The 27,858-nt window shown below is 45.1% G+C and overlaps 3 protein-coding genes across 5 annotated transcripts in view; 1 reads left to right on the forward strand and 2 right to left on the reverse strand.

Moving 5' to 3' along the window:
• Positions 1 to 461: 461 nt before the first annotated feature.
• Positions 462 to 5,903, forward strand: mcrip2 (MAPK regulated corepressor interacting protein 2). Its single transcript, XM_071504354.1, has 5 exons — positions 462 to 1,093; positions 1,254 to 1,323; positions 2,256 to 2,389; positions 3,648 to 3,755; positions 5,404 to 5,903. The coding sequence occupies exons 1-5, from the start codon at positions 1,039 to 1,041 to the stop codon at positions 5,472 to 5,474; spliced, it is 438 nt and encodes a 145-aa protein (XP_071360455.1). The 5' UTR covers positions 462 to 1,038; the 3' UTR covers positions 5,475 to 5,903.
• A 210-nt stretch (positions 5,904 to 6,113) lies between these two features.
• Positions 6,114 to 20,049, reverse strand: slx4 (SLX4 structure-specific endonuclease subunit homolog (S. cerevisiae)). The gene is made up of 14 exons (XM_071504353.1): positions 19,825 to 20,049; positions 19,053 to 19,560; positions 18,166 to 18,364; positions 17,771 to 18,016; positions 17,184 to 17,410; positions 15,666 to 15,961; positions 13,763 to 14,021; positions 12,771 to 12,970; positions 12,410 to 12,556; positions 11,775 to 11,944; positions 8,956 to 11,399; positions 7,852 to 7,951; positions 7,324 to 7,650; positions 6,114 to 6,753 (listed from the first exon to the last, which is right to left on the reverse strand). Exons 2-14 carry the CDS (start codon positions 19,495 to 19,497, stop codon positions 6,369 to 6,371), a joined length of 5,445 nt encoding a protein of 1,814 aa, XP_071360454.1. The 5' UTR covers positions 19,498 to 19,560; positions 19,825 to 20,049; the 3' UTR covers positions 6,114 to 6,368.
• A 1,749-nt stretch (positions 20,050 to 21,798) lies between these two features.
• The window catches only part of crebbpa (CREB binding protein a), a 42,651-nt gene continuing 36,591 nt past the window's right edge, over positions 21,799 to 27,858 (reverse strand). For all 3 annotated transcript variants that reach the window (XM_071504658.1, XM_071504657.1, XM_071504659.1), the window contains 7 exons: positions 27,663 to 27,809; positions 27,458 to 27,571; positions 27,144 to 27,309; positions 26,696 to 26,863; positions 26,181 to 26,342; positions 25,692 to 25,973; positions 21,799 to 25,466 (listed from right to left, as the gene is read on the reverse strand). In XM_071504658.1, the coding sequence (XP_071360759.1) occupies positions 23,154 to 25,466; positions 25,692 to 25,973; positions 26,181 to 26,342; positions 26,696 to 26,863; positions 27,144 to 27,309; positions 27,458 to 27,571; positions 27,663 to 27,809 (3,352 nt within the window). In that variant the 3' untranslated portion in view covers positions 21,799 to 23,153. The remainder of the gene's footprint in view (positions 25,467 to 25,691; positions 25,974 to 26,180; positions 26,343 to 26,695; positions 26,864 to 27,143; positions 27,310 to 27,457; positions 27,572 to 27,662; positions 27,810 to 27,858) is intronic.

Below are 27,858 nucleotides of genomic sequence, written 5' to 3' on the forward strand. Positions count from 1 at the left end.
CAATAGCAGGTTTGTTTTTTCCCCAGAAACAATGCCCTGGAAAATGCAGACATCACTCTGTTTTACTGGGACAACATCCAAAGAGACTGAAGCTAGCAGAGAAAGTTCCAGTTATTTATTAAAATATTAAGTATGACAACCAAAGCCTCCACTGTGACAGTACACACATACAACAATGCTAGATACTCACACTGAGTGATAAATAATAACATACATACTCTCCTATTCCTCATCAGTTTCAAACAAAATCTCAATTTTCCCAGTTCATGTGCACCACATCAGCATTTACAGGGTGTCAAATAGTAGATTAATGAACTGTTTTGATTTCATTGATGTTTTTGTTTCATCCGGAAACAATATGATGTAATACCGCAATGGGTTAATGCTAAAACCTAGAAATCCGAATCACTTTCAAGTTTTATTTTGAAAACCGGGACCGGACGTCCTGTTCTTCATGCTGTCTGGCTTGACGGTGGCCGAGCAGCGCAGCCGTGCGTCCTGATGAAATTATCAAAGTGTGCGGTGTCCTTGTGTCGTGTCAGAGAGCCGAGGTGTCGCAGGCGGTCCCGGGGCATCAGCGCGGCAGAGAGGGCAGAGTGTCCGGCGTAGTGTCGCTGTCCTCGGACGTCAGGAGCCAAAGAGCCCCCCCCCCTCCCCCGGTGAATGACTGATCCCCGGCATGTGAAGCCGCTTTCTCCTTGGATGACCTACACGCCACCTCTCTCGGGACCAGCGGACTGAGCACCTGCCGGCCAGGAGGAGCGGCGGGGTGGGTACAGCACACAGCGGGCAACAAGTCGACGAGAGTCCCCTGCAGGCTGCAGGCCGACCCTGGGGCGCCTGACCCGGCGAGCAAAACAAGATACGGCACGAAAACCTTGTCGTGGTCGTGGCTGCGCCGGGAGGAGCGGACAGAGGGCTGGAAGTCGCAGAGCTGACGGTCACCGTTGTCCAGCAGGCGGACAGGGCTTTAGACTCAGACACCCCCGGGCTTTAGACTCAGACACCCCCGGGCTCCTGGAGGTTACCGGCGCGCACATGATGTACACAATCACCAGAGGTCCCAGCAAACTCGTTACACAACGGAGGACAGGTGAGACTGCTGATGCAATGTAGCGTCAGGCTGCTTCTGGGGCTGTGAATGGGACTGTTTTTGTTTTGTTTTTTTTTTTTGGGGGGGGGGGGGGGGGGGTCAGTGTTTGCAGGCAGAGAGGTGAGAGTAAAACTGCTTCCCTCTGAATTCCGCCTCTCAGGTCCCACGCAGCAGATCGAGAGCAAGTTCAGCGACCTGAAGCTCAAGCCGACGTCTTGGCTCACGTCAAAGTAAGTAGCCGCGGTCAGTGCTGCGTTCATGTGATCTTTATTTCTTTATTTATCTCTTTATTTATCTCTTTATTTATTTATTTCGCCGTGGGCCCAAAATCCTCTGCATGTGCGCCGCGGGTGCGATCACGTAACATCTCGCTGTGACTTAGGTAACGACGCTGCTTCCATTATCGGACGCAACTTTGTGGCCCGAGAAGCTGCAGGAATATTGTGCTCCCTTCAGGTGCTGCTCGGAAATGCAAACCTCACTTGTGACCCAGTCGGTTGCAGGTTTACATGTACGCTTATGTGAAACCGACCTGCGCTAATATAAATGGGGTGGACAAAATATCAGAACAGAAGCACAAACTACGGTCAACACCTTTGTAAAAGTGTTTTCAGCAGAAACAACTGAGTGCATTTCCGCAGCAACTTGAGCTTAAAATGACAGCAGAAAAAATTTGAAGAACTTTTTTTTTTTTTTTTTTAAATAGCTTTAGCAATAAAGTTAAAATCTCAAGATTTCAACGTCAATGCATTAGGAATTAATTTAAGACTTGATATGTGCATTAGTATTTAGCGTGTTGTTATACAGGGTGAAATTCATTCTAAACAAAGCACAGACAATAGGTAATTCATGTAGCAACCATAAGCCTCAATTGACCAGAATGCCTTGCAACGAGAAGCTGTGTTGCATTTTGAACAAAGGCTCCAAGTCTTGCTTTATCTCACCTCCACTAAATTCTTGTGGTCTTGCTATTGCAGTACATTGCACCTCCCTTTTCCTGGAAGCTTTTGAAAGGCATTCTGGGAGAAAGTCAGTAACCCTCAGTCACATAAGCAAAACAATGAAAGAAAGGAAAAACTGTGATTTCATTTTGAAACTCTGTTTTGTTGCGATGCAGGCTGTAAGCTGACACTCTGTCATTAACCCAGTCTTGTCTCTTCAGCTCGCCACCCCCAAAGATCGTGTTCAACCGCCTGAACGGGAAGCGCTACCACAGTGCAGCCACGCAGAAAACCGACAGCCCGGCAGAGGGATTCACTCCTGCACATGAGGAGAACGTCAGATTTGTGTATGAAGGTGAGGGTCATTTTCATCCAGGGCAAAATCCTGAATCCAGGAGAGACTGGAGATCATGCTCTCGAGGTTACAAGGTCAGAGGTCATGAGGAAAACTGGGACACTGTGGTTGGAAGATAATCTCCTGCCTTCTGTGTCTTTGCCTTTTACAGCACATTGACTGTCTGAGCTAATTCCTATGCTCTCTACTCAGAAATCTGTGACGTGTTAGACTCTCAGAAACTACAGTGAGAACATGTTGTGTGTTCCAAGCTGCTGGCTGTTACGAGCCTGAAAGAACAAACACAACAATGAACAAACAACAGCTGCACAAATGAGGATTAAGGTGCCACTGCTGCAAGGACCGAACGAACCGTCCACAGAGAGGCTGGAGGGGGCCGCTTATAGTCAGTAAAACCTAACAATGATTAAAAACTATGACTGTGCACTATTCACCCGGTCTTGATGATTACCCAGCATGCCTTGGCGCTGGCCAGTACTTCATGCCCTGGTGGAAACGAGTGACTTGTGGGGCTGAATCTGCAGGAATCAGCTCGCTGTGTTACCGTTGGACAGCGGCCAGTGAGGACCGCTCCGTGGCGTTCCCTTGTGAGCGTGAAGTTCAGCCGCTGGAGAGCGCTTCACTTTCCTTCCCCCCCTCACACCCACAGAAAAACCTCTGTCACAGCCTGTCGAGTCGCTTTAAGACAGAAAACCTGATGGGTCTGAACTGCTGCCCACCACCACCCCCACGTGCCCTGCAGACAGCATTTTACCCCCCCCCCTCATGCACACATCCAACTGTTTTTTTGTTTGGTATTTGTTCTTTATATTTAACATCCTTATATTAGTCACACACGCTGTCCTAACTGTCAGTAAATAGTGTGTGGCTGAAGGGTTGTGAGCTGAACCTTGAGGTTTATCTCAGGGCGAAGCTGGAAAACCTTCCCCCCCAGCTGATAAACACACACCACAGGCCAGTCCAGGCGTCTCTCAAGGCGCCGCGCTGCATTCGTGCTTGCACATTAACTTTATATTTATATTATCCTTGAAGTGAACTGTGCAGATGCTGCTGTGAAGCATTGGAGGCTTTTTTGTGATGTTTTGTGGATGTTTGAGTGTAAAATGACTTCAGAAATGTAAAAAAAAAAAAAAACAAAACATATAAATTCTTATTAACAAGTTATGTAGTTGTATTTTATACAAAAAGAAAATTCCCATTAACTGTAAATGCATTGAAGATAATTCTCAGTATATTCTGTGTTGTCGTTTGTGTGCAGCGTGGCAGGAGGTGGAGCAGAAGCTGGGGGATGGGGACGGTGGGGAGTCATCTAACAGCCAGGGGCCCGTTCAGTACACTGAGAAGACCCCCAGTGCTGCGATGAAGAGTAAGTACCTGAGGCTCCTCACCACACTTTTACAGGGGGGTGATTTTGATGATCAGCTCAACTCCCAGCCACTTACCTGCTAATATACTTCAAAGAATACAACAACAAAGTAAAACCGATCAATCTAATCTCACTACTCATAGTTTTACAGCAGCCCAACAGATAACCCTCTTCCTGCTCCATCACCTCCTGAACTTTGAACCTGTAATCTTCCCGGCTATTTAAACACCACAGGAAAGCTGAATGGCTACTCTCACCTCTCTGCATGAATCACACGCCCGGTGGTTTTTGGCTCAGCTTTTATCTGTAGCCAGAGGGACACTGTTGAAATAGTTTTCTTTAATTTTTAACTCCTCTACGGTCTGTGAGAACCTGGTTAACTCCAGATAAACCAGCCCCGACTGCTGACTGTAGTGTATCTCTCCAGTGTCGTCTGAGGCCATTTCCCCGTCGCTCTCTCATATATAATCTTATTATTAGAGGATCTGAAGCTTCCGGTTTGTACGAACAGTAGTTAAAGTCTGTGTTATAAAATAATTATAATCTAGTGTATTTCAGCTCAGGTGAGCCTTGGTTTATCATAAACAATGTCTTGAAATGAGTTTTTTAAGCTGCAGGAATGTCAGTGTCAGTTGGTCCGTCTCTTTTGCAGACTATACTATAATATCTCAACATCTATTGTTTGGATTGCCATAAACTTCTGCACCTCTTCTGCAACCAAGAGGCTGAAAATTGTGGCTTTGAGTGAAATGTCTGAAACTACTGGATGGATTGTCATGAAATGAGGTTCAGACATTCATGTCCCCCTCAGGATTATTTTCTATTTCATCTATTTTCCTCAAATGTCATCAAAGCAAAATTTCATTTTGTCCGATTCTTCGGTGTATGACCAAATGTATATGTGTATAACCCTAACCCTGATGACAGCAGGTTTGCGCTTAGTGCTAAATGTCAGCATGCTAACATGCTAATCGAAAATGGTAAACTTGGTCAACATTGGACACACTTAACATCTACATGTTAGCATGCTGACATTAGCATTTAGCTCGAGTAAGTAATTTAAGTAATTTTTGCACATTTATTAAAGGAAAGTGAAATATCACATTAATGTAGAGTTGGAAGTTTCACCATTTCCACACAGGATCTCTGGAGCTCAGCCAGTGACCATCAGGTTCTCTGTCACCTCTCTTACCAAGCACCATAACATGGAAAAGTGAAGGGGTCTAAACACTTTGTAAACGCACTGTGTGTGCGTTATATATTGCACCCTTTGGACATTTATGCTGCCTGCATATCCCTAAGGATTCGTTCAAATTCTAGATAGATTTTTTTACTTTGCAGCACAGATTTTAAAATTCTCTTTTAAAATGAATCCTCATTTTTTTAATAAAATAAGATATAACACCAAATAAAAGCAATGATAAAAAAATACTAAACTAAATCAGTAAGTTAGTGTAGGAATCCACCTGTACTGTTGGCATTTTGTCAGCCCTTCAGGTTTTAGGTTTTTTACATCTGCACAGATCATCATCTCTTGTTTCTTGTTAAAACAATTCTGGTTTGTTAAGAAAATTAATAATTGATGAACAAAATGAATCAATCATAGAACAGGGATTATGCTTTAATTTTGTGTTTTTTTTCTGTGCAGACTTTGTGCCCATAGACCTGGAGGAGTGGTGGGCTCAGCGCTTCCTTGCCAACATTGCCAACCTGTCATGACTGGTTGAGGCTTTGAGCCCGGACAGGAAGCACTGCGGTGATGCTCCACTGGTGAAGGCATCACGGGAGTGGAGAGAAGCAGAGTCCGTCTCCAGGATCTGCGGAGCGAGAGGGTCATGTGTAATTTGGAATCTGATTTGACGCCCTGTGCTTCACGCTGCTGTAGAGAAAACTGGGTGCACAACATAAAACTGCCCCCGACGCAACATTGACCTGACTGTGAACACAGCGCTGACTCGATGTTGTGCTGCTGCAAAGGACCCGTCGCTCTCTCCTTGAATGACATATCGAATAGAAGTTGTGAGAATTTTCTTGTTAAAGAATCCGCCTCCTTTCTCACGTGTGCTCAGCTATGTATGTATGTAAGTCTTGGCTGATGTTTGGATATAAATCTACTGAAGAGCAAAAAAAGTAAAATGTTTTTCAAAAGTTTCTGTGTAGAATCATTTCTTTTAATTCAGTTCCTTTTGTCCTGATTTGCACATATTCCTGAGCTGCTACTAATACAGGTGAGAAACCACATGGTGAGGATTCATCTTTGGATCATCACAGGTGATGAAGGTAAAACCTATATTGTAGCTTCTCTCACAATTTCTGAATAGGGGGAAAAAAAAAAAATTGTGACCATGGGACACAGCAACATTTACCATTTTTTTTATTTTCACAGTGGGAGTTCAACATTTGAAACAACATACCTAAAATAAAACCTGTCCTCAAGAAAAATAGTTTTAATCAAAGTGGTAAAAGCTTAAGTCAACCTTTGAGGAATGAGCTGCGCGCCGAGTCTCCAGGGACAAGCACACAATCTTTCTAGGACTCTTCATAATTAAATTTTCTCACATCCTCTTCCTTCCCTGAAAGTTTTCAGACAAACGTTCCAAACACTGAAGTAGATTAAATCATGGCTGTAACAGCTTTTTTCCTGTACCCTCCTCTTTCACCTGCTGCCTTTGCCCCCCTGCCTGTCCTCTTGCCCCGCCTGTGGCTGGGCGCTGGGTGACCCGGCTTGGCTGTGGTGAAGGTGATGCACTGAGAGTCCAGGTAGTCCACCAGCTTGGCGGCGCCTAGGCGGATCCCGGCTGCCTTGAGTCGCTCTTGGAGCTGGGACAGCACCAGAGGCTGGTACTGGAGGATCTGACTGTACAGCCCAGAGTCCGACAGGATGAAGTAGCGCACCGCCTGGAGGCGATCCTGAAGGCGAGTCACCGCCTGGGAAGCAGAGATGCCGCCATCGCTGTCTGAGTCGCCGTCGGAGGAGTGGCACAGCTCTGGGTTGGACCTGATGAGAGAGAAGGAAGTGGTTAAATACACTGACAATAGCTTGTCTTACAGCCCTAATTAGAAATAAATGAATTTTGTATTCCCCTTGTTAAATCTGCCCTTAAAATGATTGTGTTCACTAAAAACAGTTACCTGCTAAGAAGAAAAGACAAACTAAAACTTGATTTAAAATACAAAATAATAAAGATATTCAGGTTACGATCATCCAAAACAGAAAAACAATCCAAAAATACTTCAAGGAGATGTTGCCAGCAAATGTGTGGCAACTTTGCTTGACAGGAGACAAACGATGTTTTGATTGTCAAACTTATTTTCTGTTGTTGCAGCTCTACTCCACTTGGGAAACATCTTTTGAACCATATTTATTGAAGTATCACATTGGCAAACAGTGTACAGTTGCGTGACAGGATTTCTGGTGATAATTCAAAGTCTCGAGCATGAAAAGTTGTCTTAGTGAACAGAATACTGATTGAGCTGAAAACAGTTCAAACTAGCAACTAGCAACAAAACAAACACGCACTCACTCAGGCGTGCAGTGACATGACATCTGGGACGACCCACACTGTACCTTTCAGATTCTTCACTGGCGGCAGTCGAGGAGGTGTTGGAGCCCTGTGAGGCAGACAGCAGCTCTCCCTCCTCCTCGCCTTTGTGTTTCAGAGGGGAGGAGGCGGCCGGTGCTCTGGGCTCTTTAAACTTCACTATCTTGGCACAGGAGACTGGCCTGCTGCCAGCGGCTGCCGAGCTGGTGGTATGGGGCTTCATCGGAGCTGCGCGCCCGGCAGAGGGTGCCTCATCCTCCGAGTCTGAGCTGCTGACCAGCTGGTGGGTGTACTGGTGGATCTCCTTCAGTTTGAGGATCATCTGACGCTTCGGTAGAGGCCGAACGCCGAACCTGCAGAGGAGAAAGTAAGAGGCATCTGTGACTGACTGACAAACAGACAGGCTGAGACAGAGAGGAGAGCCAGACAGGCTAAGTGGACAGGGACACCAGGGGAGGTAATCAGACAGGCTCCTCAGTTAATAGCTTTCATTAGAAAAAAAAAAAGTAGCCCTTCTTTAACATGAGGGCGGAGATGAGAGTGAACTGACTGACCTGTTGAGCTTGTTCTTGAGCTCCGGTGTGTCCATGTCAGAGTAGTGGGGCATGGGAGTGATCGGCACCATGGAGCGACGGTTTTTATTGTGCGATGATGCTGATGAGACAGAACCAGGAAAATTTTCTTTACCACAAATGAATCTATGGAATATAAACAACCCACTGGGTTTATATGTATTTTAAAATAAATCCAAACTGAAATGAGCCCTAAATGAAAGATCCACCGTCTCTCACACTGTGACATTTCATTGATATGATCACTGCACGTTGATGTCACTATTTCATTTCCTATATTGCCCAGAACAGTTACAGAGCAACACAAACACAAATGTTTAAACTAAGTGTCACTAGATGTTGGGACTGAATTGCACTGTGGTCTGTTCAGGTTGTTGTCAATGAAGTACGACTTTTAAATCTTTTAAACAACACAATTCTCACAGCATGTTTGTCAAACATCAGTGAAAAACAGTCTCGTGTGATTCTGAAAAACTGACACATGAAGTTTCTGTTATCAAACTAGATGCACAAGAAAAAATGTGATGTGCCCCAAGTTGTCCACATTTGGCCAGTTACTAAAAAAGTAGACCCATTCATAAACAATAAATCACAAATGTGTTTTTAAGCATTTCGAAATTTAGAGTGAATTTCTGTTACAATTGAATTTGTAGTTGCTATGATTGTTGTGCAGGATGTTTGAGGTTGTTGCACTTCCCCTTTATTGGTTTAGGATATTTTTTTCCTCTATCCAGATGCACTTGAGATGACCATTTTGTTCTGACGTGTGTAGCCTTGTGCTAAGTTATCCAGGACACATGCAGTTTCTTGTCCCAGTGCAGAGTTACACTGTGTGCTGCATTGCGGCCTCTGTGTACCTCTTAGCTCCTCAGACACAGTCTCGTGAATACAGAAATATTTTCTAAAAATATTTGCATATGAACAGAAGAAATGTAACTCTATTAAAGAAGCTACACTTTATTCATTATTACTGGAGACTATGCAGATCATTACCATTCTTTTGTGAAGACAGTAACTGTAACAGTGACAGTAAGTCACTCTTCGTCAGATGTCAATTTACAAACTTCAGATTCTGTGTATTCATACCTGGGGTTTTGAGCTGAACAGAAGGGTTCACTCTCTGAGAGAGAGGAAGAGCCACCTCCTCTTCTTCGTCCCAGCTGTCCCATATTTTAGAGTCCAGGAGGCTGCTGTTAGAGTCTGGTGCTGACGGGGTGAAGGAAGGCCTTGTATGAGGCTGCATGCCGGTGGATGGTTGTGCACTGTGGGCTTTGGATGGAGAAGAGTTCATCGCACCACCACAGCCCTTGGTGGATGGTGGAGTCTGAGGGTGAGCAGAGGCTGATCTGGCTGTTTCACTTCGTTCTAGGCTGTGCTCGTGCTGGTTGGATCCTCCGCTCTCCTCCAGCCTCAGACTGAAGCAGCCTGGGTTGGCCTCAATGCAGGCATCCCACGAGTCGCTAAAAGCTATGGGAGGCTCGTCCATGAAGCTCTGCTGAACACTGGGCTCTGCAACCTCTGCCTCTCCGCTTTCTTCTTTTCCCTCTTCCTGCTCTACGTCATCACATGTGGGTTTATTTTCACACTCTATCCCTCCTTCTCCTTCCTCATCTCTTATTCCTCTCCTCTTGAGCTCAGCCCCTGTGTTTAAATGACTGCTGCTGCACTCCACAGAACGGCGACTTTCACTAGAGGACTCGCTGTGTCTCTGTGAACTTTGAAGACCTCCGTGAGACGAAGAGGGTGGATGCGAAGGGTCGGACAAGGGGGAGAGATGAAAGCTCACTAACTCTGTCTTCTCTGGGCTTTCAGACGAAGCCCTTTGACTCACTGACCTCTGCTCATCATGCTTACTGTGAAGGGGGGAGGCAGAAGGAAGGACAAGGGGCTGGTGGAGCTCTGTATGCAGGGGAGTGCTGCTGTAGGGCTGTGGCTGGATGCGGAGGGGCTTATCCTGCTTGAAGGAAGCTCGGAGGGGCTGATGGTGAGTCGAGCTGGAGAGATGTGAAAGCTTAGGTTGGTGTGGAGGAACTGAAAACTCTTCTCTACTCTTACTTCCATCATAACTACTGGTTCTTTTAGGGGAACAGCTGAGACCCAAGCTGGAGCTACAGGGAACTGCTTCCTCCGGTTTCAGCCTGGGCACACTGCCCTCTGTTGGGCCACTGTGGGCAGAGACTCTTGTTGCACTGCTGGAGGTCTGAGGTCTGTTGTGCACTGGCGGATCGGGAGAAGAGGATGAGGAGGTGTCACGTTTAGGGAACAGCTGCGTCCTGCACATGCTGCTTTTGGTCTGGGTGGAGCTGGTCGTGGTGCTTCTTCTATGATGCACCGGTGTGGACGGGATCAGCCAGGAAACTTCTAGAGAACAGTCTACTGGACTCTGATCACAAGGGGAACCTGGATGACTTTGACGCAAGGCTGCAGATGGATCACGGGGGCTAAACTCTGAACTACTGGAGACTTTGTTCTCCATGGTGGACGCAGTAGGTTTCCGGATTGACTGCGGTTTGATGCGGGTGAAGCGCTGTAGGTTCTGGATGGAGCATGGAGAACATGGTGAGGGACTGCGGGAACTAAGAACAGCAACGTCTACCTCCATCTCCTCGCTTGAATCAGACAAAACTATGAGCTCAGGTTCCTTCTTTTTCGGGGTTGAATCAGGAGAAACGGGAACACAGATACTACGAGGACCTCGGCTTTTTTGCTTCAAAGACGGACATTCTTTAGGCATGTCCAGTTTGACAGCATCTGTTCCCTTGTCTCCACCACCATCGCAGTGACCTCCTTGACCAGGGGACAGACCTGTGACCGGCAGGATGGATGTGGCGGGTGGAGGGCTGGGGGAAAGGTTGTCGACTACGCTTGGTGAGGACAGAAGCAAAGTTCTCCCGGACAGCTCGTGTGAAGGTTCATGAGAGGACTGGTGTTTCTGGGATTGAGAGGTGGGTGTCTTTGGTGGACCAGAGGTTGAGGGTGAGGAGGAGGGGCTTTCTTCCTCGTAGACTCCCCATGAGCCTGAAAAGAGGCGACTGTAGCTGCGATCCAGGCTGGGGTCCGGCTTCGGTTGAGACTTCAGCTTCGAGGTGCTCACAGTGAAGTCTCTTTTAGGTTCTGTCAGTTTTGTGAACACATATTCTCCATCATCTACCTTTTCCTCATCCTCCTCTTCCTCCTCCACACTGTCTTTCTCCTCCTCCCTCTTTCTCTGCGTGGCGGCAAACTCGTAGATCGCCTCCAGCTCTTCCTCATTCACTCGTTCCTCACAAATCTCTCTCTCGCCAGATGTAACATCCCTGATTTGATGACATTCCTCCAACCCTCTCTCTTCATCCTTTTCTCCATCTGTATCCATCTCCTCATCTTCCTCATCCCCGTCATTCCACATGGAGCGGAGGAGCTCCATGAAGACCTGGTCTGTTTGGTTGTTGACATTCTCGCCCTGGTTCACGTAGTCACCCTCATTTCCCTGAGTCGCTGCCTCCTCCAGGTGGAGCTCACAAAGCTGCTGCAGCTCCTGCAAGTCAAACCTGAATGAAACACAAAGAGAGGAGAGAGGAGTCATTGTAAAAATAAAATATTGAATTTCCAGTGTTCTCTTGTAATTTTCATCTGTAAAAAAGTGTCACGTAAAAAGTATTGGGTCAAATAAAATTGGTTTGACATGAGAGGGCGCTCTTTCTTCTGATTATAGCCATTAAAGAAGAAAAGCAGCAAAGTACAACGCAAAAGAGTTTATTTTAAACACTAGGCAGCCCATATGCTGTTAAACATAAAATTTAACACATAAGACTAGAAGCAGGAAGAAGCAAGGACGATCACAAAGACACCGCACACTCATCAAAGTTTAAATGTCTCTTTATAGAAATATGTATAAATATCTGGACTTTGAGCTGTGGACTAACCTGGATGCCAGCTCCAGTACACAAGGCTGCAGTGAGGCTGGAATGGAGCAGTGGGCTGTGTAGAGGTACTGCAGCAGAGTGAACACTGCCTGTCCTGGGACGTCGCTCATCAACACCCTCCGGGCTGCAGGCATGCCTTCCTCCTGCACCCCAAAACCACTTTCATGTACCTGTGAGTGGAGCAGGGGAGCGGTGAAAAGCAAAGGGAGTAAAAATATTGACAAGATTTCTCATTCTAGCCACACTTTTTCCCACCTAAATAAACAGGCAGTTTGTCTTTGTTGTACCTCATAAGTAAGTAAAAAACACACATTACACTCCATTCAATACAAAATTCCACATCATCAAACAACTGTATTAGACGACCTCAGGTCCACACATCACTTCTCAATACATCTATTAGAAAGCCTCTGCTTTAGCTTCATTAGAGGAACTGAGACTCTCAGTGTCCAGCGCTGTGACAGACAGATTTGTCTTTCTGCCCTTTTAATGAATCCCCTTCTCTCCTTTAATTGTACTACATTGATTACTTAAAAGCAAACTATGAAAACTGAACAATACTAGATTTCTACTAATATCCCTGGATCCATCAGGGCCGTGCTTATGTTTGCAACACACACTGTGATCATTTTTACCATTTCTGCCAGCAGAGGGCAGCGAGCGTACACCATGAAGGAATGGGCAAAGTAGACCTCTCCACTGTCCACCTGGAGCTGCAAGTCACTGAGCTGAGGGTTGTTCACCATGCTGCTCAGGTCTGAGGCCAGTCTGGACAGTGCCACCTACAGAGGAAAACACCAGCAGGGAACACTGGGGTCAGTTCACAGCAGCAGGCACGTCAGACAGGAAACACTTTAATGTTTCTTAAATGTTTTTAATTCAAATCAAATGCTGACTTTTTATCTATAGGTAAAACTTTTACATTTTCTTCTAGGTGAGTCAATCCGAAATGACCTGAACTCGATGACAGAAAAGATGAGATTACTGTGGTCTTACCGATCGGTGGCTGCCTCGCTCTCTGTCTGGTCTTGGCTGATCAGTTTTCCTCCTCATTTGGCCGTGGGTGTCCTCTGAGTGTGTGTGTGCCGTTTCTGGTAGGAAGCCGCTCACACACATGTTAGCTTGCTCCTCTGCCTCCTCAGGGACAAAGCCACTGAGATGAAGGTTTGTGGACAGACTGGCACTCCTCTGCTTGTCTGTGGGATCAGAGACAATCAGGACCAGAGCTTAAGACCAGATGAGTTTTTACTGAACAGTGTAGGTTGGCAAGTTGCTCCCAAAGGCTTCAAGAGTATATGTCAATAAAAAAGGGTTAGGGTTGTAGGGTTAGGGAGTGTGATATCAGTATCCTCAGTTTTTATTAGTTTCACTTAAAAAGAATTTAACAAAAGATCAGTTTGAACAGATTTTCTCCCACATTTTATTACTTGACACATCCAAGCTTTTTTGTTTCCTTCTGCAAGGCAATGCTGAAGCTGACTGTAATATCCTAATCGTGATTTTTTTAATATTCAAAATAAACATAATGAACATAATAATGAACACTAGATGTAGAGTACATACAAAATAAATAGTGATTTTTTTTTTGAAGTTTTTTTTTCAGTGGGATGATTATTTGAAAACTGAGCGACAATGCTAAATTGAGGAAACAAGGGAAGCACTTCATGCCAAGATAAAAGGACATATTTTACAATGAGACAACCAAAACTCACTACAATGACAGGTTAAACCGGTAAATAACTGTCAGTTTGCGCTGTCTGTGCCACTCAAGTATTCAGGAAACTGATTCACCATTCTGATTCATTTGTACAGATTTGTGCTTGTCACTGACAGAGTTGTTCTATTTCAACGTCACAAAAACATGAGAAAAGTTTTACATGTTTCATAGGCACTGTGAATGTTTGTACCATTTATCTGAATACAGGTAAAACCAAAAGGTGAAAAGATATTTGACAATACAGTTTGTGTAATGTGTGTGTCTGTGTTACTTTTGTCTGGGCCTGAGGTTGTGTATCCACACTGTGTGAGGGTCATGCCGTCTTCAGCCAGCTCCATCAGGTCCCGCAGGGCCTGGCTACCCACCGAGACCTGGCCTGTGCCCGGGGTGGAGGGAGCCGGGGAGGAGGCTGCAGTCTGAGAGGAAGATGGGAGGATGGAGGCCCTGGCCCCTGTGACAGGAGTCCCTTCACTCACAGGTTGGAGAGAAGACTCGGGCTTGTCGCCAGCGTCGGAGGAGGCTGCATTAGTCTAAACATGGAGAGGATCAATTTCGATTTAATTCAGCTGCCGAAGCATCATGAAAACTCACATTCTACCTATGATTCTGTTGAATTAAAAAAGTTAAAAAAGCAAGAAGTATAACAAAGCTACAAATAAAAAAATTGAAAGATAACAACTACTTTTTAAAAACAATTACAATTAATTACATCGGTTTCTCAATACAGAGTTCACTGTTTTACAACTTTTCACACAGCCAGTGTGGACTTAACTGTGGATCACTTAACTGCTTTAATGCAAAATGAATACAATCAACACATCTTTCAAATTTCATTACCTGTTTCCTTAGTTAAGCTTCTCAGTTTACTTTTTGCACGTTTACTTATTTTTTTCAGAACAGTTTTTTAAATTAACTCATCTAAATTAACCATAGACATCACTGCAAATTAGACTGAAATTTGCTACAATTCTGGTTCATCACAGAAACAGCACAGAGGAATTCTTCTCTTCGTCGAGGAGGAAAGTTTTATGACCACCAGCCACATGATCAGATGTTGCTCTTGGATGTAATGAAAGCAGGAGAGGACGTCTGGTGTGATATAGATGAGATCTTGTGGTCAACTGAAGAAGACAGGGTTGAGACAAGCTGTTGTATTTCTAAATCTGTAGCTATTCTATACTGCACATGCGTGTATAGCCAATATGTATTATTATGTTTCATGTATTGTTTACAGCCAAGCTCACTGCAGCATTCGTGACTCATTTCTGTGACACAGACTATAAGGTAGCACAATCCAAGCAGTAAGGACATGCCTTCTTTTGTTGTGGTGAGATGTGTATGAAATGTTGTGGTTGGTGTTGTGGATGTGAGATGTTGTGGTAAGTGGACGACATTTCTATAGCTCTTTGCTGGTCACATCCTCCCATTGACACACACACACACACACTCTGTATAAACAGCACACCTCTATCCCACATACAGTCACCGATGGTACATCGGGGCAGTTTGGGGTTCAGTGTCTTGCCAAAGGACACTTTGACATGTGGACTGGAGGAGTCCACCGACCCTGCAATTAGCAGACGACCTGCTGAGCCACAGTCTGTGTGAAGAGTTTGAGAAAAGTGAACTTGGAAACCAAATCTAAAAATACTGTATCAAGCTCAGTATCATGTACATGGATCATGTATCTGAGTGGGTGGACAAAAGTCTGTTTAGTATTTCTTTGGGGGAAAAAACAGGAGAAATGTTCACATGGTTTTATTAATTCAAACTTCTTAATTCAGAGCAGCTGGCTTCACAGTCTCAGATCAAAGCACCATAATGCATTTCTGTTTAGCTTTTTTTGGGTTTTTTTTTTTTATACCCCTTTCATTTTTTGTTTTTGAGCAAAACAGATTTGCCTTAAAGTCAAGGCATTTTAATACATTTACTGAATTCACTAACATCTTACCTATGTCAACCACAAATTCAGACCATGACAATAACTTCTGGCTCCACGGTCAGCTGTTACTGAGAAAACACAGCCTCTTCCTTTCACAGTTTCAAACCCTCAATGTTAACCTGCCTAATTTCATTTCTATAACAGGACAGAGCTACCAGTGTTCAGTCAGTCTGATTTCCATCCCCTATTCAGTGCAAACATGGCATGTAATCATGTTTGTGGTCTCTCTCACCGTTGCTGATTCCCAAGGTGTGATGAACTCTCTGAGCTCTGGAGTGTAGAAATCAGACAGACAGGTGGAGCCGTCGTTCAGCAGTGAGCTTTTCTGCCAGAGGGGGGCAGCACCGCTCCAGCCACACACACTGCTGGGGCAGCGGGTCGGGGTGGGGGGAGAAGGGGCCCGGTTGCGTAGGAGGAGAGCAGAAACGCGTTCCTGCAGCCTCATCAGGGCCGTCTGAGCATCCTGAACGAGGAGGAGCGGAGGAGGACGAGGGACGGCGCCCTTTTTCCTCTTTCCACGCCCCTTACCTGCACCAAGGAGAGGAGACAGTGTTCAGGTGCTGCCTGCATCTGAAAGCCCTTTTTATTAAGTGCTATAAAAAGGCCTGTTTGAGGTTCTTGAAGACGTTTTATAAAATGTTAAATGTCTTCAAATAAATACCACGACCTGGATGAATCTTCACACACATCTGAAAGCCCATAAATCTACACCTAATTTGAGTATTTAAAGCACAATCTTTATATCATCATTTATAATATTGGCTACTGCACTGAAAATGAAAACACCACTGTACTCTAAAACCAATTATTTCCCACAGTTTATGCCATGCATTTGAATGTTAAATGTCCAATACACATTAATAGAGAGATAAATATAGTCTTAACATAAGTGTCACATCGCCACATTATTAACACAATAAATCAAAAGACACACATACACACACACACACACACACACACACAGATGAGAGCCTCCATCCATCAGCTGTACTACTCATCCTTTGAGGGTCGCGGTGGGGTGGGTGGGGTGGGGGGTGGGGGGTGGTGGGGGGGTGCCAATCCTAGCTGACACTGGACAAGAGGCGGGGCCAAAATATAAACAAACAACCAATCTCACTCACATTCACACCTAACCTGCATGCTGGCCTTCCTGCTGTGAGGCCGCAGTGCTGTTAACCACTACACCACCACGCCGCCCCCACGAGAGTCTCAATGGACAAAACGTTAAAAACTGCCATGTGTTAAAATCCAGCCAGTTCAGCCAAAGTTCTGGTTTAGCAGGGTCGGTTTTCTTTGTTCACATATAATTAACCAAGTTCCTGAATTTTGATTCATCCTGTCTAGACATGACCATGAAGAAATGATCAGTCTCAGAGTGGAGGATAAAATTAAAGGAAGTGTATGCATCCTTTTAAAATTATCCCTAAAGATGGTAATACTACTAGACACACAAAGGCATCAGAGCTGAGCTGGATTCATTAAAATTACTAATTAAATGTTGATGATGAGCCTGAACTGTGAGAAATAAATAAAAAATAAATAAATACACATAAAAGGTAATTCCATAAAAACAAATCAAAAGCTTCTGACGTTGTATAACTGAACTGAGGATTTGGTTGATTCAAAGCATTTTATAAAAACAGGAATATACTGTGCTACACTGTGAGATACAAAACTCCCCCTTAAATTGTATTAACTTATTATAAAATACATTTTTGAGTTGACAGATGATGTAGTGATGCTACTGTACCTGCATCTGGTCTCCACTTCAGCACCGGGGTCATGGAGGAGTGAGGGGCAGCAGTCTCGGTTTGTAACTCTCTCTCTACCTCCCTCTCCTGTTCCAGCAGGGAGGAGGACAGAGCCAGAGCCACCATGGTGTCTTCATCCAAGGGATCTGTCTTCTTCCTGGGCTTCTTCCTCGCTGGGAGGCCCGGCTTGGAGGGGCCTTTCCTTTTAGTGCCTCCAGGCTGTGCACTGAAGGAGGAAAAGAATATACAAAGGCTAGAATGAGGTTTGATTTAGCTTTGTAAGTCATATACTGAAGTTTGGTAATAGGCAAGCTATTCCTATTATAGGAAAAGAGTGACAAGCACTGCAGCATGACAAGGTTAAGATTAACATTCTCTCTGTTAATCAGTCTGACTGAAATGATGCAACCTCTAGACATGGATGGATGGATGGATGGTAACAGTCATCATCAACAGCCGAATTCTGAACATCACAAAAATGTTTGTGGAGCAGGTGAATCAATTATTGTGACTGACAATACCAGTAAGCTCAGAGGTGTATTATGGTGCTGTCTTGTGCTGGACTGAAGCACTGAGGCTGACTCACAGTGTGTCAGCAGCGGGGACATTCTGGGTCTCCTCAGCCTGTCTCTGCAGAGCCTGCAGCAACACAGCCGGAGAGACGCCCATGTCCGATGAGCAGCGCTTCAGGTGGGCAGAGCGACTCTTCTGGGACTTGAACTTCTTGCCACAAATGGGACAGTCAGGGACACCAGGAGGAGGAGGAGGAGGAGGAGGAGGTGGAGGAAGAGGAGGAGGGGCTGGGGCACTCTCCTCACTCTCATCTAAACACCTACAAAGAGGGATCAGACATTCTCAGTCTCAGTGTGTCCACTACTCTATTGCTCTTCTACGGCTTGAACTTGAAATTTGACTTCTCTCTGCTACAAATCTCTCTGGGTGAGGCCATCGGTCACGCATCAATAATATAAATGTCCAGACCTGTTGAGATGCTGTGTTCGCCCATCAGGGCTCATGTGTGACAAGTCTCTGTGGCAGATCTGACAGAAGAAGAGGCCTCCGTCCTCTAGGTCAACCGACTCAGCCTCCGCTGCCTCCCTGTCCAGCTCCTGCTGCAGCCGCAGGGCCAGCGCCTCGTCACTGTCCAGGTGCACACCAGAGCTGCAGGGTTCTGTAGGATCTGCACACAGAGATGAGGGTGGACCAGATACCAAACAAACAAATAGAAAAGACAAAAAGAAAACAGTGAAATTGAGAGCCAGAGAACAAAAACAATGAGCTGAAAGACACTAAGATGCTCCACAGAGCTGAAGTGACCTGTAATAATGCTTTGTAGGTTCGTCATAATGAGTGACACTGCTGACATTACATGTTGTCTATTGTTAATATAAAAATATTGCAGCCTTAACTTTAAAAGTTGCATTACTTTTCTCTGAAATGATTAAACTAGTCTATAACCCCATAATCACTTCTCATAAGCTCCTTCTAAAAGCACCAAAACACCATCACATTAGCAAAATGAGAATATTTTGTATTTTTTTATTTTATATTTTCAATATCACCCAGCCCAATATCACCCTACTGTGTATTGTGGATGAAAAATAAGAACACACATGTCCACAGTTCCCTCAAATATGAAACACATATAGTAGTGTAGTGGTTCTGCATGTGGCATCAAGGTGCATTTAAGCCAGAGCTCAAAAAAGAATTGAACCTAGGAACAACCCTAAGGAAAGGTGTATTATCTCAAACATAATGACACTTTTTAAAAGACCAGGGGAAGAAAACCAGATATTTATCCCTGCCGCTTACTGCGTCAAGGATGCAGTGTACTGGAAACCTGTGCAAACAGCATCATGTCATCTCACCTTGTCTTTGTGGCTGTGAAAGAGGTCCACAGTCGTTCTCATGGTTGGTCTGCTGCCTTTTGTCCCTGTGCACCATCCTCTGAGGACTGGCTCTCTTGAACTGTTGCATTCTGTGAAGGACTTTGTCTTTCGCCGTCACGCGTCTCTCGGCTCTGGGTCCTGCTGCAGAAAGCACAGCCGACGGCCCAGCATCTCCTGCGGTACATCCAGTCTCTCCACTGCCCGTATGCTGGCCTGCTTCAGTGCAGACGGACTGGGTCCCAGCGACCTTGGACCCACAGTCGCCATTCTGTCTGTTATTTCTCCTACTCGTTTCACCTTCACTTGCCTGGCTGCAGGGCTGGTGCTCTGCTTTCCGAGGCGGCCTGGATTCAACCGGTTTCTTGCGGACTCGCTTCAGCAGCTTTGAGCAGAGATCTACAAAATCCTGGTCCGAGTCATCCATGATGGTGTACTTTTCCTCACATTAAAAGGCCATGTCAGCATGCCCCCGGCTGTAACGACCAGCCTGCACAGATAGATGGTTTAGGTTGGAAATTTGAGTTCAGGGTCCAAAAGAGGAAGTGTCATTAGCTCAATTTTTACATGTGAAATTTTTGTTCTTTTACTCCAAAACAGCAACGATGATCTTGCACATTGAGCTATCTTGCAAATTTACATCTACAGAATTATGCTGTATTTGAGACATTTTTATAAATAGTTTACAGGCGTTTGCTTTTAGTGAAAATATCAGGTAGCCTGCTAGCTGCTCATGCTAACACCTTCTTCTCACCCAGGTTTTAATGAATTAGCTCTTCAGCTTTGGCTTTCCGCCTCATGGCTGCTCATTTACGAGTCTGTCGCAGTGGTGATTCACGTATATTTTTTAAACTAAATGTTATGTATTACTTATTTGGCGATTAAAACGGACAAGAGCCTGGCGACGTTTGTTTTCTTTTCAAAACGACTCAGACTCAACCGCTTCACTTCGAGCTTCCGGTCATGTGACGGTAGGCGAACCAATGACTGGTTGTCGTCCAGGTCATGTGACTGCAACCGCAGGGTCATTTGTAACATCTGTAGTCACAATAATTTTTTTTTTTTGTGAATACTAAATGTAAATAAGTGTAATAATTAGAAAACAATGCAGTTTATAAGTAAGAAATAATAAAATAATAAAGTGAACTGTGGTAAAATAGTAATTTATAATCCCTTAAGGATCTGACATGTTTTCAATGTCACTCTGAGTAATAAAATATTGTCTTCATTGCTTTGACAGCATCACAAAACATGCAGGAACTGAGAGTAAGGCGATCTGGGCATATATTTATCAACCTGTCAAAAGTTACATTTTGAACTGAAATCTAAAAGTAAAAAAATCATTTTATTTCATCATTTTACTCCTACTATCCTACATTAACTTATCTCCTAAATTCTCCTTTGGTCCATTTCATCTCTATTAATATATCGTAAAAATATATTACATTGTTCTTAATCTCCCTTGTTTGAGTTTTAAAGATTTCACACAGATAAAATTAACTTTAAAAATTGCTCCTCGCAGAAAAACATACTACTGAATAATAATTTATAGTGTGGCTGATGTAATCTGTATCTCTGATTAGTTATTCCTTACCCGAACATACATGTGATCACATTGTCTTACACACTCAAACGTTTTTACTCTTATGTTGGTGCTTTAGTTCAATCTTAAGTGTTATTCTTAGGAGTTTGATACACACAGGCCCGGATCTTCTGTATGTTAAAATTACATGTTGTCTGTTGCAGGTACATAACTAAAGTGACCGAAATCTGTCATTTTCTTTTCTCCCACCACTTAAACCTCCTTCTTTTTCCTAATTTTGGGGTTTTGACAACGTCTGCAACTAAACTGTCATTAAAAATCACTGCCACAAGCTTCGCCTTGTTTTAAGACAGGATTCACACACGCCCTCAAACTTAAAACTTTCCCTCCATCTTTAATTATGATGCCTAAATGTAATTATGGGTCCTAAATGTATTTATCAACTTGGCATTCAGACTAACTCAATGATCTCATAAAAATACATTTAAAGAAAAGTACTGCGCTTTTATCACATTTACAAAACCTATACAAAGCATATGATTTGATTAGATGTGGAGGGACTCAATCATGTGACTTTGGCATGTTTTGAATGTTTTCTTATCAATTACAATTCCTTTGAAAGGTTCAAAGTATTTTATTTCAATTTCATATTTTTGATTAGTAGTGGTGTCATTATTTGTTCTGGCTTCACCAAGTTTTCTAAATTTAGTCTTTACTTCAGACTTGAGCAGAGCTGGCTTTGCCATTTGTTAATGCTTTAGACTGGAAGTGGGTGAACTCTGTCAAACAAAGGTGAAGCAGCAGGTTACATGTTTACCCTTCACCACACCCCTGCAACTAACTGATACACAACCTACTGAAGTAACCCTTTCATAATTTCTGAAATGTGAGCTCTATGTGAAAAGTGCTGCATCACTACACATAAACTATCCCAACTCTAACGCCACAAACTCACTTTCCAATCTGTGGAGCCTCAGGTGGTGAACAAACAGGGTAACCTGAATAGAAATGTTTTCTTTAGAAATAAATGTTACTTTGATGTGGAAATGTGAAGAAACGGCTTCAACCTCACTAACACGGTTGAGAGACACTTTTCTGACCTGCGTCACTAATATTTCTCCCCACTGTTGCTGATGATGAAACACTGCTGAGTGGAAACAAATGAACACAAACCAACAGGAGGAGTGATGCCTCATTATTTAGTCAACAGAGTACTGGAGTTCTTCTGTTGCACACAGTTTATTTAACAATATGGTATATAAGTAAGAAATGAGTCTTTTACCAGTTTATACAGTGATTTCATTCTCTCTTCCTTATATTTATAGTATTTTGCTTAATAACTTGATTTACAATAGGAGAAAAAGTAAATCCCCCTAATTCAAGTTTTTGTGAGAGAGGAACGAGGGTTGATATAACATTTAGTTTTCCTCGGGGTGAATCTCAAGTGTGCCCTTCATCTCTAGATAACACACAACTTAGTGTAAAATTCAGAAGATGGGGCGTCATCCGAGATGTGGCCTACAAACAACCGGTGATCATTCCACCTCAGCTTAGGGGGCTGGTCTCTTTCTCACACTCTCTTTACACTTTACAACATTTGTATGACAAAAAAGTATGACAAATTTCTTTTTAATGTCAAAGCAACAATTTTCTACACCTGCAAGACAGATTTTCCAAATTCCAGGCCACTGAGATGTAGGTTGCAGTCCTTGTTGTCTGTGTTGGTGAAACCAGTCTGAGCTGTGTTTCTCTTAGTGACCGTGAGGGTTTGTGTCAGTGTCTTCATGTGTGCCTGCATACATGCCCGTGTATACACAACCTGGCGCAGTCCGTTTTCCTATTTTAATACAACTGAGTGCTCTTCATACACACAAAGAGGAAGGGAGCAGTCTCTGTCCCTGAACGCATCATCTTGGAGTAATGGTACAACACTAGATTACAATTGCCAGGAATGACAGTTTGAGAAGAGAACAAAAACCTGGCCCAATTCCCAGACAAATTATTTTACATTTTCAACACAAAAATGCTTTAAGTTGTTTTTCCAAAGGTACAAAATAAAAAGATATGAATAATATAATGCAATTGTACATTTTCTTAAAAAAAAAAAAAAAAAAAGAAAAGAAATGAGAAAGGCATGACACCATACCAAAAACAAACCAAAATAAATTGAGTATTGAACACATTTGGTCTCAACCAAAAAATATATTCTTTGTGATTTAAATTTCATTTAAGAAGCAACTTGCAAATCCCTCAACATCCTAAGGAAGAAACACCCTTCCACTTGGGTTTAGGAAACAATTTCATTCCCTAGAAGTGTTGACTTTTTTTTTGTTTTATTTTTTTCTCGACCAAATTTCCTTTTTTCTTTTTACAACAACTGAAATTTTTTACATGTCAGTACAAAAAAACCGTTCTCAACTTTAGAAAGAACAAACAAAGCCCTCTAACGCCATAAAGAGTCTGAGGGGAAACAAGGAGGAAGGAGTGGGAAAATGGGTCCCTGGGAGCGAGATTGTGTTTTGTAGTTCCCAGCAGAAATGCTACAATCTCTCTACAAACTTCTCCAGAGTGTCCCCTGTAGCATCTCCCACCATCCCCAAGTCACTGTTCAGCCCCCCTCTGTTGGGTGTGTTAAGCTGCGGTAGCATGGCACTCTGTTCTGGTGTCCCCAAGTGTCCCTGCTCCATGGACTGCAGTGGGCCCCCGAGTCCCGGGTGCGGGGAACCCGAGTGTGGTGGAGGCGGGTGCTGCGGCGAGGGCTGGGGCTGGTTCTGGACCTGCGGTGAGGGACTGGAATGTGGCTGCGGCTGCTGTTGCGAAGGCGGACAAGGCGACTGGACGGGCGCGGGTGAACGGACCTGGTTGCTGAGGGCGTTGGCTAGTGCGGGCTGGCCGGGGAGGTGGGCTCCTGCCTGGGGTTGGCCGGCCAGCAAATGGGTCTGGGGGCTCATTGGGCTCGGCTGGGCAGGGGAGCCTATCTGTTGCTTGAGGACGGCCTGCTGCTGCTGGGGAAGTTGCTGCTGCTGCTGCTGCTGTTGGAGCATTCGCTGATGCAGCAAGTTCTGGGTGGAGTCCATCCCCATGCCGGGCTGGGCCATCTGAGCCATGGGTGGGAGCTGGCCCATGGGTCCCCCAGCTGCTCCTGCGCCTGCCTGCATGGCTATCTGCTGCTGCTGTTGCTGCATACGGAGTTGGGAGTACGTAGCTGCCGTACCCTGCGTCTGTGCAGGGAACTGGCCAGGGTGGCCCTGAGGCATCACTCCCTGCTGCTGCTGCTGCTGCTGCTGCTGCTGTTGTTGTTGTTGTTGTTGCTGCTGCTGCTGTTGTTGTTGTCTCAAGAGCTGCCGACGGTAGAGCTCCTGGATCTGGGGGTTGGTGTTGTGTGCTGCATTCAGGAGCTGACCTTGAGCTCCTAATGCTGCCATGCCCTGTGCAGGAGGCTGCTGTGGCTGCTGCGGGGGCATCCCCGGCCTCTGCACCGCCCCTCCTGGCATGGCCATTGTCTGCATTGTTGGCATGCTGGGCTGTTGTTGCTGACCTGCTTGCTGCTGCTGCTGCGGCTGGTTGGCATGGTACTTGGCTGTTCGCTGTTTGATGAAAGCAGCCATTAGCTGAGGGTTTGATTTGAGGATGTTGAGGACTTGCTGCTGCTGCTGGGGTGAGCTGGGAGACTTGAGGGTGCGTAGAAGATCCTGCAGAGCATTGGGGGCTATAGCACCAGGTCTCTGGGGTGTTTGTGGCCGGGCACCGGGTTGCTGTGGTATCAGCATCCTCTGGCCCTGAGGTTGCTGTCCTGGAGGCATCATGGCTCTCTGCATGGTCATGGCCTGTTGTGGAGTCTGGCCTGGGACAAGACCTGGTTGTTGAGTCTGAGCTGCCTGCATGGGCCCTGCAGCTCCGGGCCACTGTCCTGGGGCCATGCCAGGTTGCATGACCTGTGGTCCACGGGGCCCTGGCACCATTTGCATGGGTGGCTGCATTGGTCCAGTCATGCGCTGCTGTGGCTGCTGGGGGTTCATGGGCAAGCCGTTCATGTTGACGCGGTAGTTCTGCTGGTTCTGCTGGGCCTGTGCCATCATCTCGATGTGTCGTGCCATCTTGACTGCAGCAAGGGGAGGCTGCTGCTGTAGCTGCTGAGGTGGCTGGGGTGGCTGGGGGAGAGGAGACTGCTGCTGGTGTAGTGGGGAGGCCTGTGGCCCGGGCTTGCCCTGGGACACTGGTGCTTGAGGCTGCCCGTTGCGAGGTGTGTTGGGGAAAGAGGGGGACATGACGCCTGCTGAGTTGGGGGTTTGCGGCTGGTTGGAGAGGGGCTGCTGTGGTGTCTGGGGAGTGTTGGGCTGGGCATGGGAAGTGGGAGTACTGGGTGTAGCTGAGGCCGGTGGGGACGGCAGCGGCATGGTTCTGCCTTGCATGGTAGCCATTCTTCTCCTCATCAGCTGGGCCTGCTGGAGCCTGTGCTGCAGCTGCTGCTGGCGAAGCTTGTGCTTGATGTTCAGGCAGAACGGGACGGGACACTTGTTCTCCTGACAGTGCTTTGCGTGGTAACAGCATAAAGCAATAAGCTGCTTGCATACAGGGCAGCCACCGTTGGTTTTGCGCTTGCAGCCCTTGGTGTGCTGAACCACGCGCTTCATCTTCTGGCAGGACGGCAGAGAGCAGTTGGCATTGCGACACTGACAAGCGTGGACCAGGGACTGGATGCAGCGTTGGATACTCAGGCGTCGGCTCTCCTGTGGGCTCTTGGAGGCCTCTCCACTCTGGCTGTTGCTGTCGTCGTCCAGGCCAAGGCCCCATTTCACCATCTGGTGCTCGTGGCCCTTCGTGTTATAACAATTGATGCAAAGATCAAAGTCCTGAGAAGAGGAAGAGAGAGGGGGGTCGTTAAGAGGAGTCTAACAAAGTCTGATAAATATATTTATCAAAAGTTTCACAAATGATCTTTTTACTATAATCCGTCCATTTTATTCCACATTCATCTGACAGATTTCCAATTATAATTCACGGTGTGATTCAAACTCTCACACACGAGCATTTCAAGTGTAAAAACGCAGTACAACACAGTAATCGCAGTCACTCACCTCACACACAGTGCAGTGCCAACGTGTCTCCACATGATGCTTGCACTCGTTGCAAGTGTAGACAAAGCGGTCCTGTCCCTGGTTGTGCAACTCAACCAGCATGCACATGGTGCTCCACTTGCACCTCCTGAGGGAGCTGAACTCCCAGTGCTTGTCCCTGGCCAGAGTCAGGAAGGCATCGCGGCCATCCATCAGGTCACAGGAGAGCAAGGGGTCGGGGTCAACGATGGGCGGCAGGGTATTGACCATGGGACCAGAGTGGAGGTGGATCACAAAGAACACCTTCAGCAGACAGAGATAAGGTCAGAGGAGCGTAAACAAAACTGAAGCAGGTATATAATCACATTCAAAGGTTTACTTTCAAAAGATTACATCTCGTGTGAAACTATCATTTATTAAACTATATCATGTATAGGAAACAAGTGTACATTTTTGCCATAATGAAACAGCTGTTAGTCTGACACAATATAAAACCAAATCAAGTCTGACCTCTTTGTGCTTCTCCATGGTGGCGTAGAGCTTCTGGGACAAATCATTGGCAACATTCGGCATCCCAGGCTTCTTCTTATTGGCTCGGCTCACGCTGCTCTTGTTTTTATTGGTCTTCTTATTGTTTTTCTTCTTCGCGTTTTTGCTATCACCTGGCGTACCCTGAGGGAGTCATGTAATGACAGAAAATTTAAAAAAAAACAACATATTAAATCATTACACTTTATCACTGTGTCGATTATTGACAGAGGATTTTTGCCTTGTGTTCTCCAGGTAATTATGTTACTCCCTGACACCTTAACCACACTTCTCATTAGAGATCATTAAAACTAATCAAATTCAATTCAAAATGTGTTGATGACAATATTCCAATGCTTAAGAAGGAGTTGTATATGAAAGAATATTCAATCTATTTGAAGAGCTGTCAAAGATCATAATACCTGACCAAACAGTGGAAATGTAAATTGATATTTACTCTAATTCGACGTCATTAAACCATGATACAAAGCTCTAACCTCAGGAGTTTCAGAGGCAGCTGTGTTCTCCTCTTTCTTCCTCTCCTCCTCCTCCTGCTCCAGCTCCTTGATGCTCTCCTCCAGCACATTGGGCCAGAAGTCGCCTTCGAAGTAGGGCAGCTCATTGGCGCTGGTCAGTCGGTCCTCAGTTGCCTGTTTGAAAATGTCCTTAGAAACAGAAGAAAAACATTAAACGTTCAGAACTTTTAAATGTATTTAGCTTGTTTTCAGTAATCCAACATGTTGAGCTTTTACATGTTTTTCATGGTGACAAATGTGTTGACTACACAAAATTTAAACAAAACCCAAACTCCAAAAAGACTCCCTTGACAAACAAATACAATTTTGGATGCACTTTAAATTTGCCCTTTGCTCTAAATTTACAGGCTGTATATTTGGAAGTTAACCTTTTCTTTGGCCTTTTTAAAATAAATTTTCTCCATCTTACCTTGTAGTCATGCAGGATCCTCTCTGCAAAGGCCTTGTCCAGCATCTTCCTATACCACTCCTGCAGCCTCTTAGGCTTGGGGATCTTCTGATCAGGAGGATGGCAGTGGAAGATGTAGTCGTCTCCTTCACTGGGAGGGCACGCCCAGATGTGGCCCTGGGCATACCTGCGGAGATACACACACCAAAAATCAGACCAGCAAGACGGCGTAAAGGTTTTAACATCTGTTGGCCTAGAACTGGATTTCCAAGACTCTTGTCCACGTTGTCAGCTTTCCAGAGAGGAAGCAGAAAGAATAGAAGGGCGAGGCTTACCCGAGTTTCTTGACATATTCTAGATAGCCGATGAGGATCTCGTGGTATACTGCTGTTCGTAGAATCCGAGGTCTGAAGAAGTGAATACTGTCAAGGTATGATATGTAGACCCGTCTGCAGAGGTAGAGAGAGGGAACATGGTAAATTACACAGGTCAGATAAAATGCCGTTTCTCTATTGCCATGAAATAATGAGGAGTACAGACCTAGTGTTGGGGAATGGGCACTCGGAGCCATACTCCTGCACATGCATGCCAAAGAAGCAAACGTCCACACCGTCAATCTCCTCAAAGGCGAAAAGTGCTTTGGTTCTGTAGGGAAAGGCCTCGGGCATTTCACCCGTGTCCACAAACCTGTCATAATAACAATAAAAAAAAAAAAAAACAACAACAACAACAAAAA

This window comes from Trachinotus anak, unplaced genomic scaffold (genome assembly GCF_046630095.1).
Source record: "Trachinotus anak isolate AG129_WGS33_773 ecotype Australia unplaced genomic scaffold, CSIRO_AGI_Tana_v1 ptg000019l, whole genome shotgun sequence".
Classification (NCBI taxonomy): Eukaryota; Metazoa; Chordata; class Actinopteri; order Carangiformes; family Carangidae; genus Trachinotus; species Trachinotus anak.

Coding starts and splice junctions, on each gene's coding strand:
- slx4 (XM_071504353.1), bottom strand. CDS start 19,497: ATGGATGACTCGGACCAGGATTTTGTAGATCTCTGCTCAAAGCTGCTG. Junction 18,017..18,165: donor CGAACACAGCATCTCAACAG/GTCTGGACATTT, acceptor CCCTCTTTGTAG/GTGTTTAGATGAGAGTGAGG. Junction 7,651..7,851: donor CTCAAGAACAAGCTCAACAG/GTCAGTCAGTTC, acceptor TCTCCTCTGCAG/GTTCGGCGTTCGGCCTCTAC.
- mcrip2 (XM_071504354.1), top strand. CDS start 1,039: ATGATGTACACAATCACCAGAGGTCCCAGCAAACTCGTTACACAACGG. Junction 1,324..2,255: donor ACGTCTTGGCTCACGTCAAA/GTAAGTAGCCGC, acceptor TTGTCTCTTCAG/CTCGCCACCCCCAAAGATCG. Junction 3,756..5,403: donor CCCCAGTGCTGCGATGAAGA/GTAAGTACCTGA, acceptor TTTTCTGTGCAG/ACTTTGTGCCCATAGACCTG.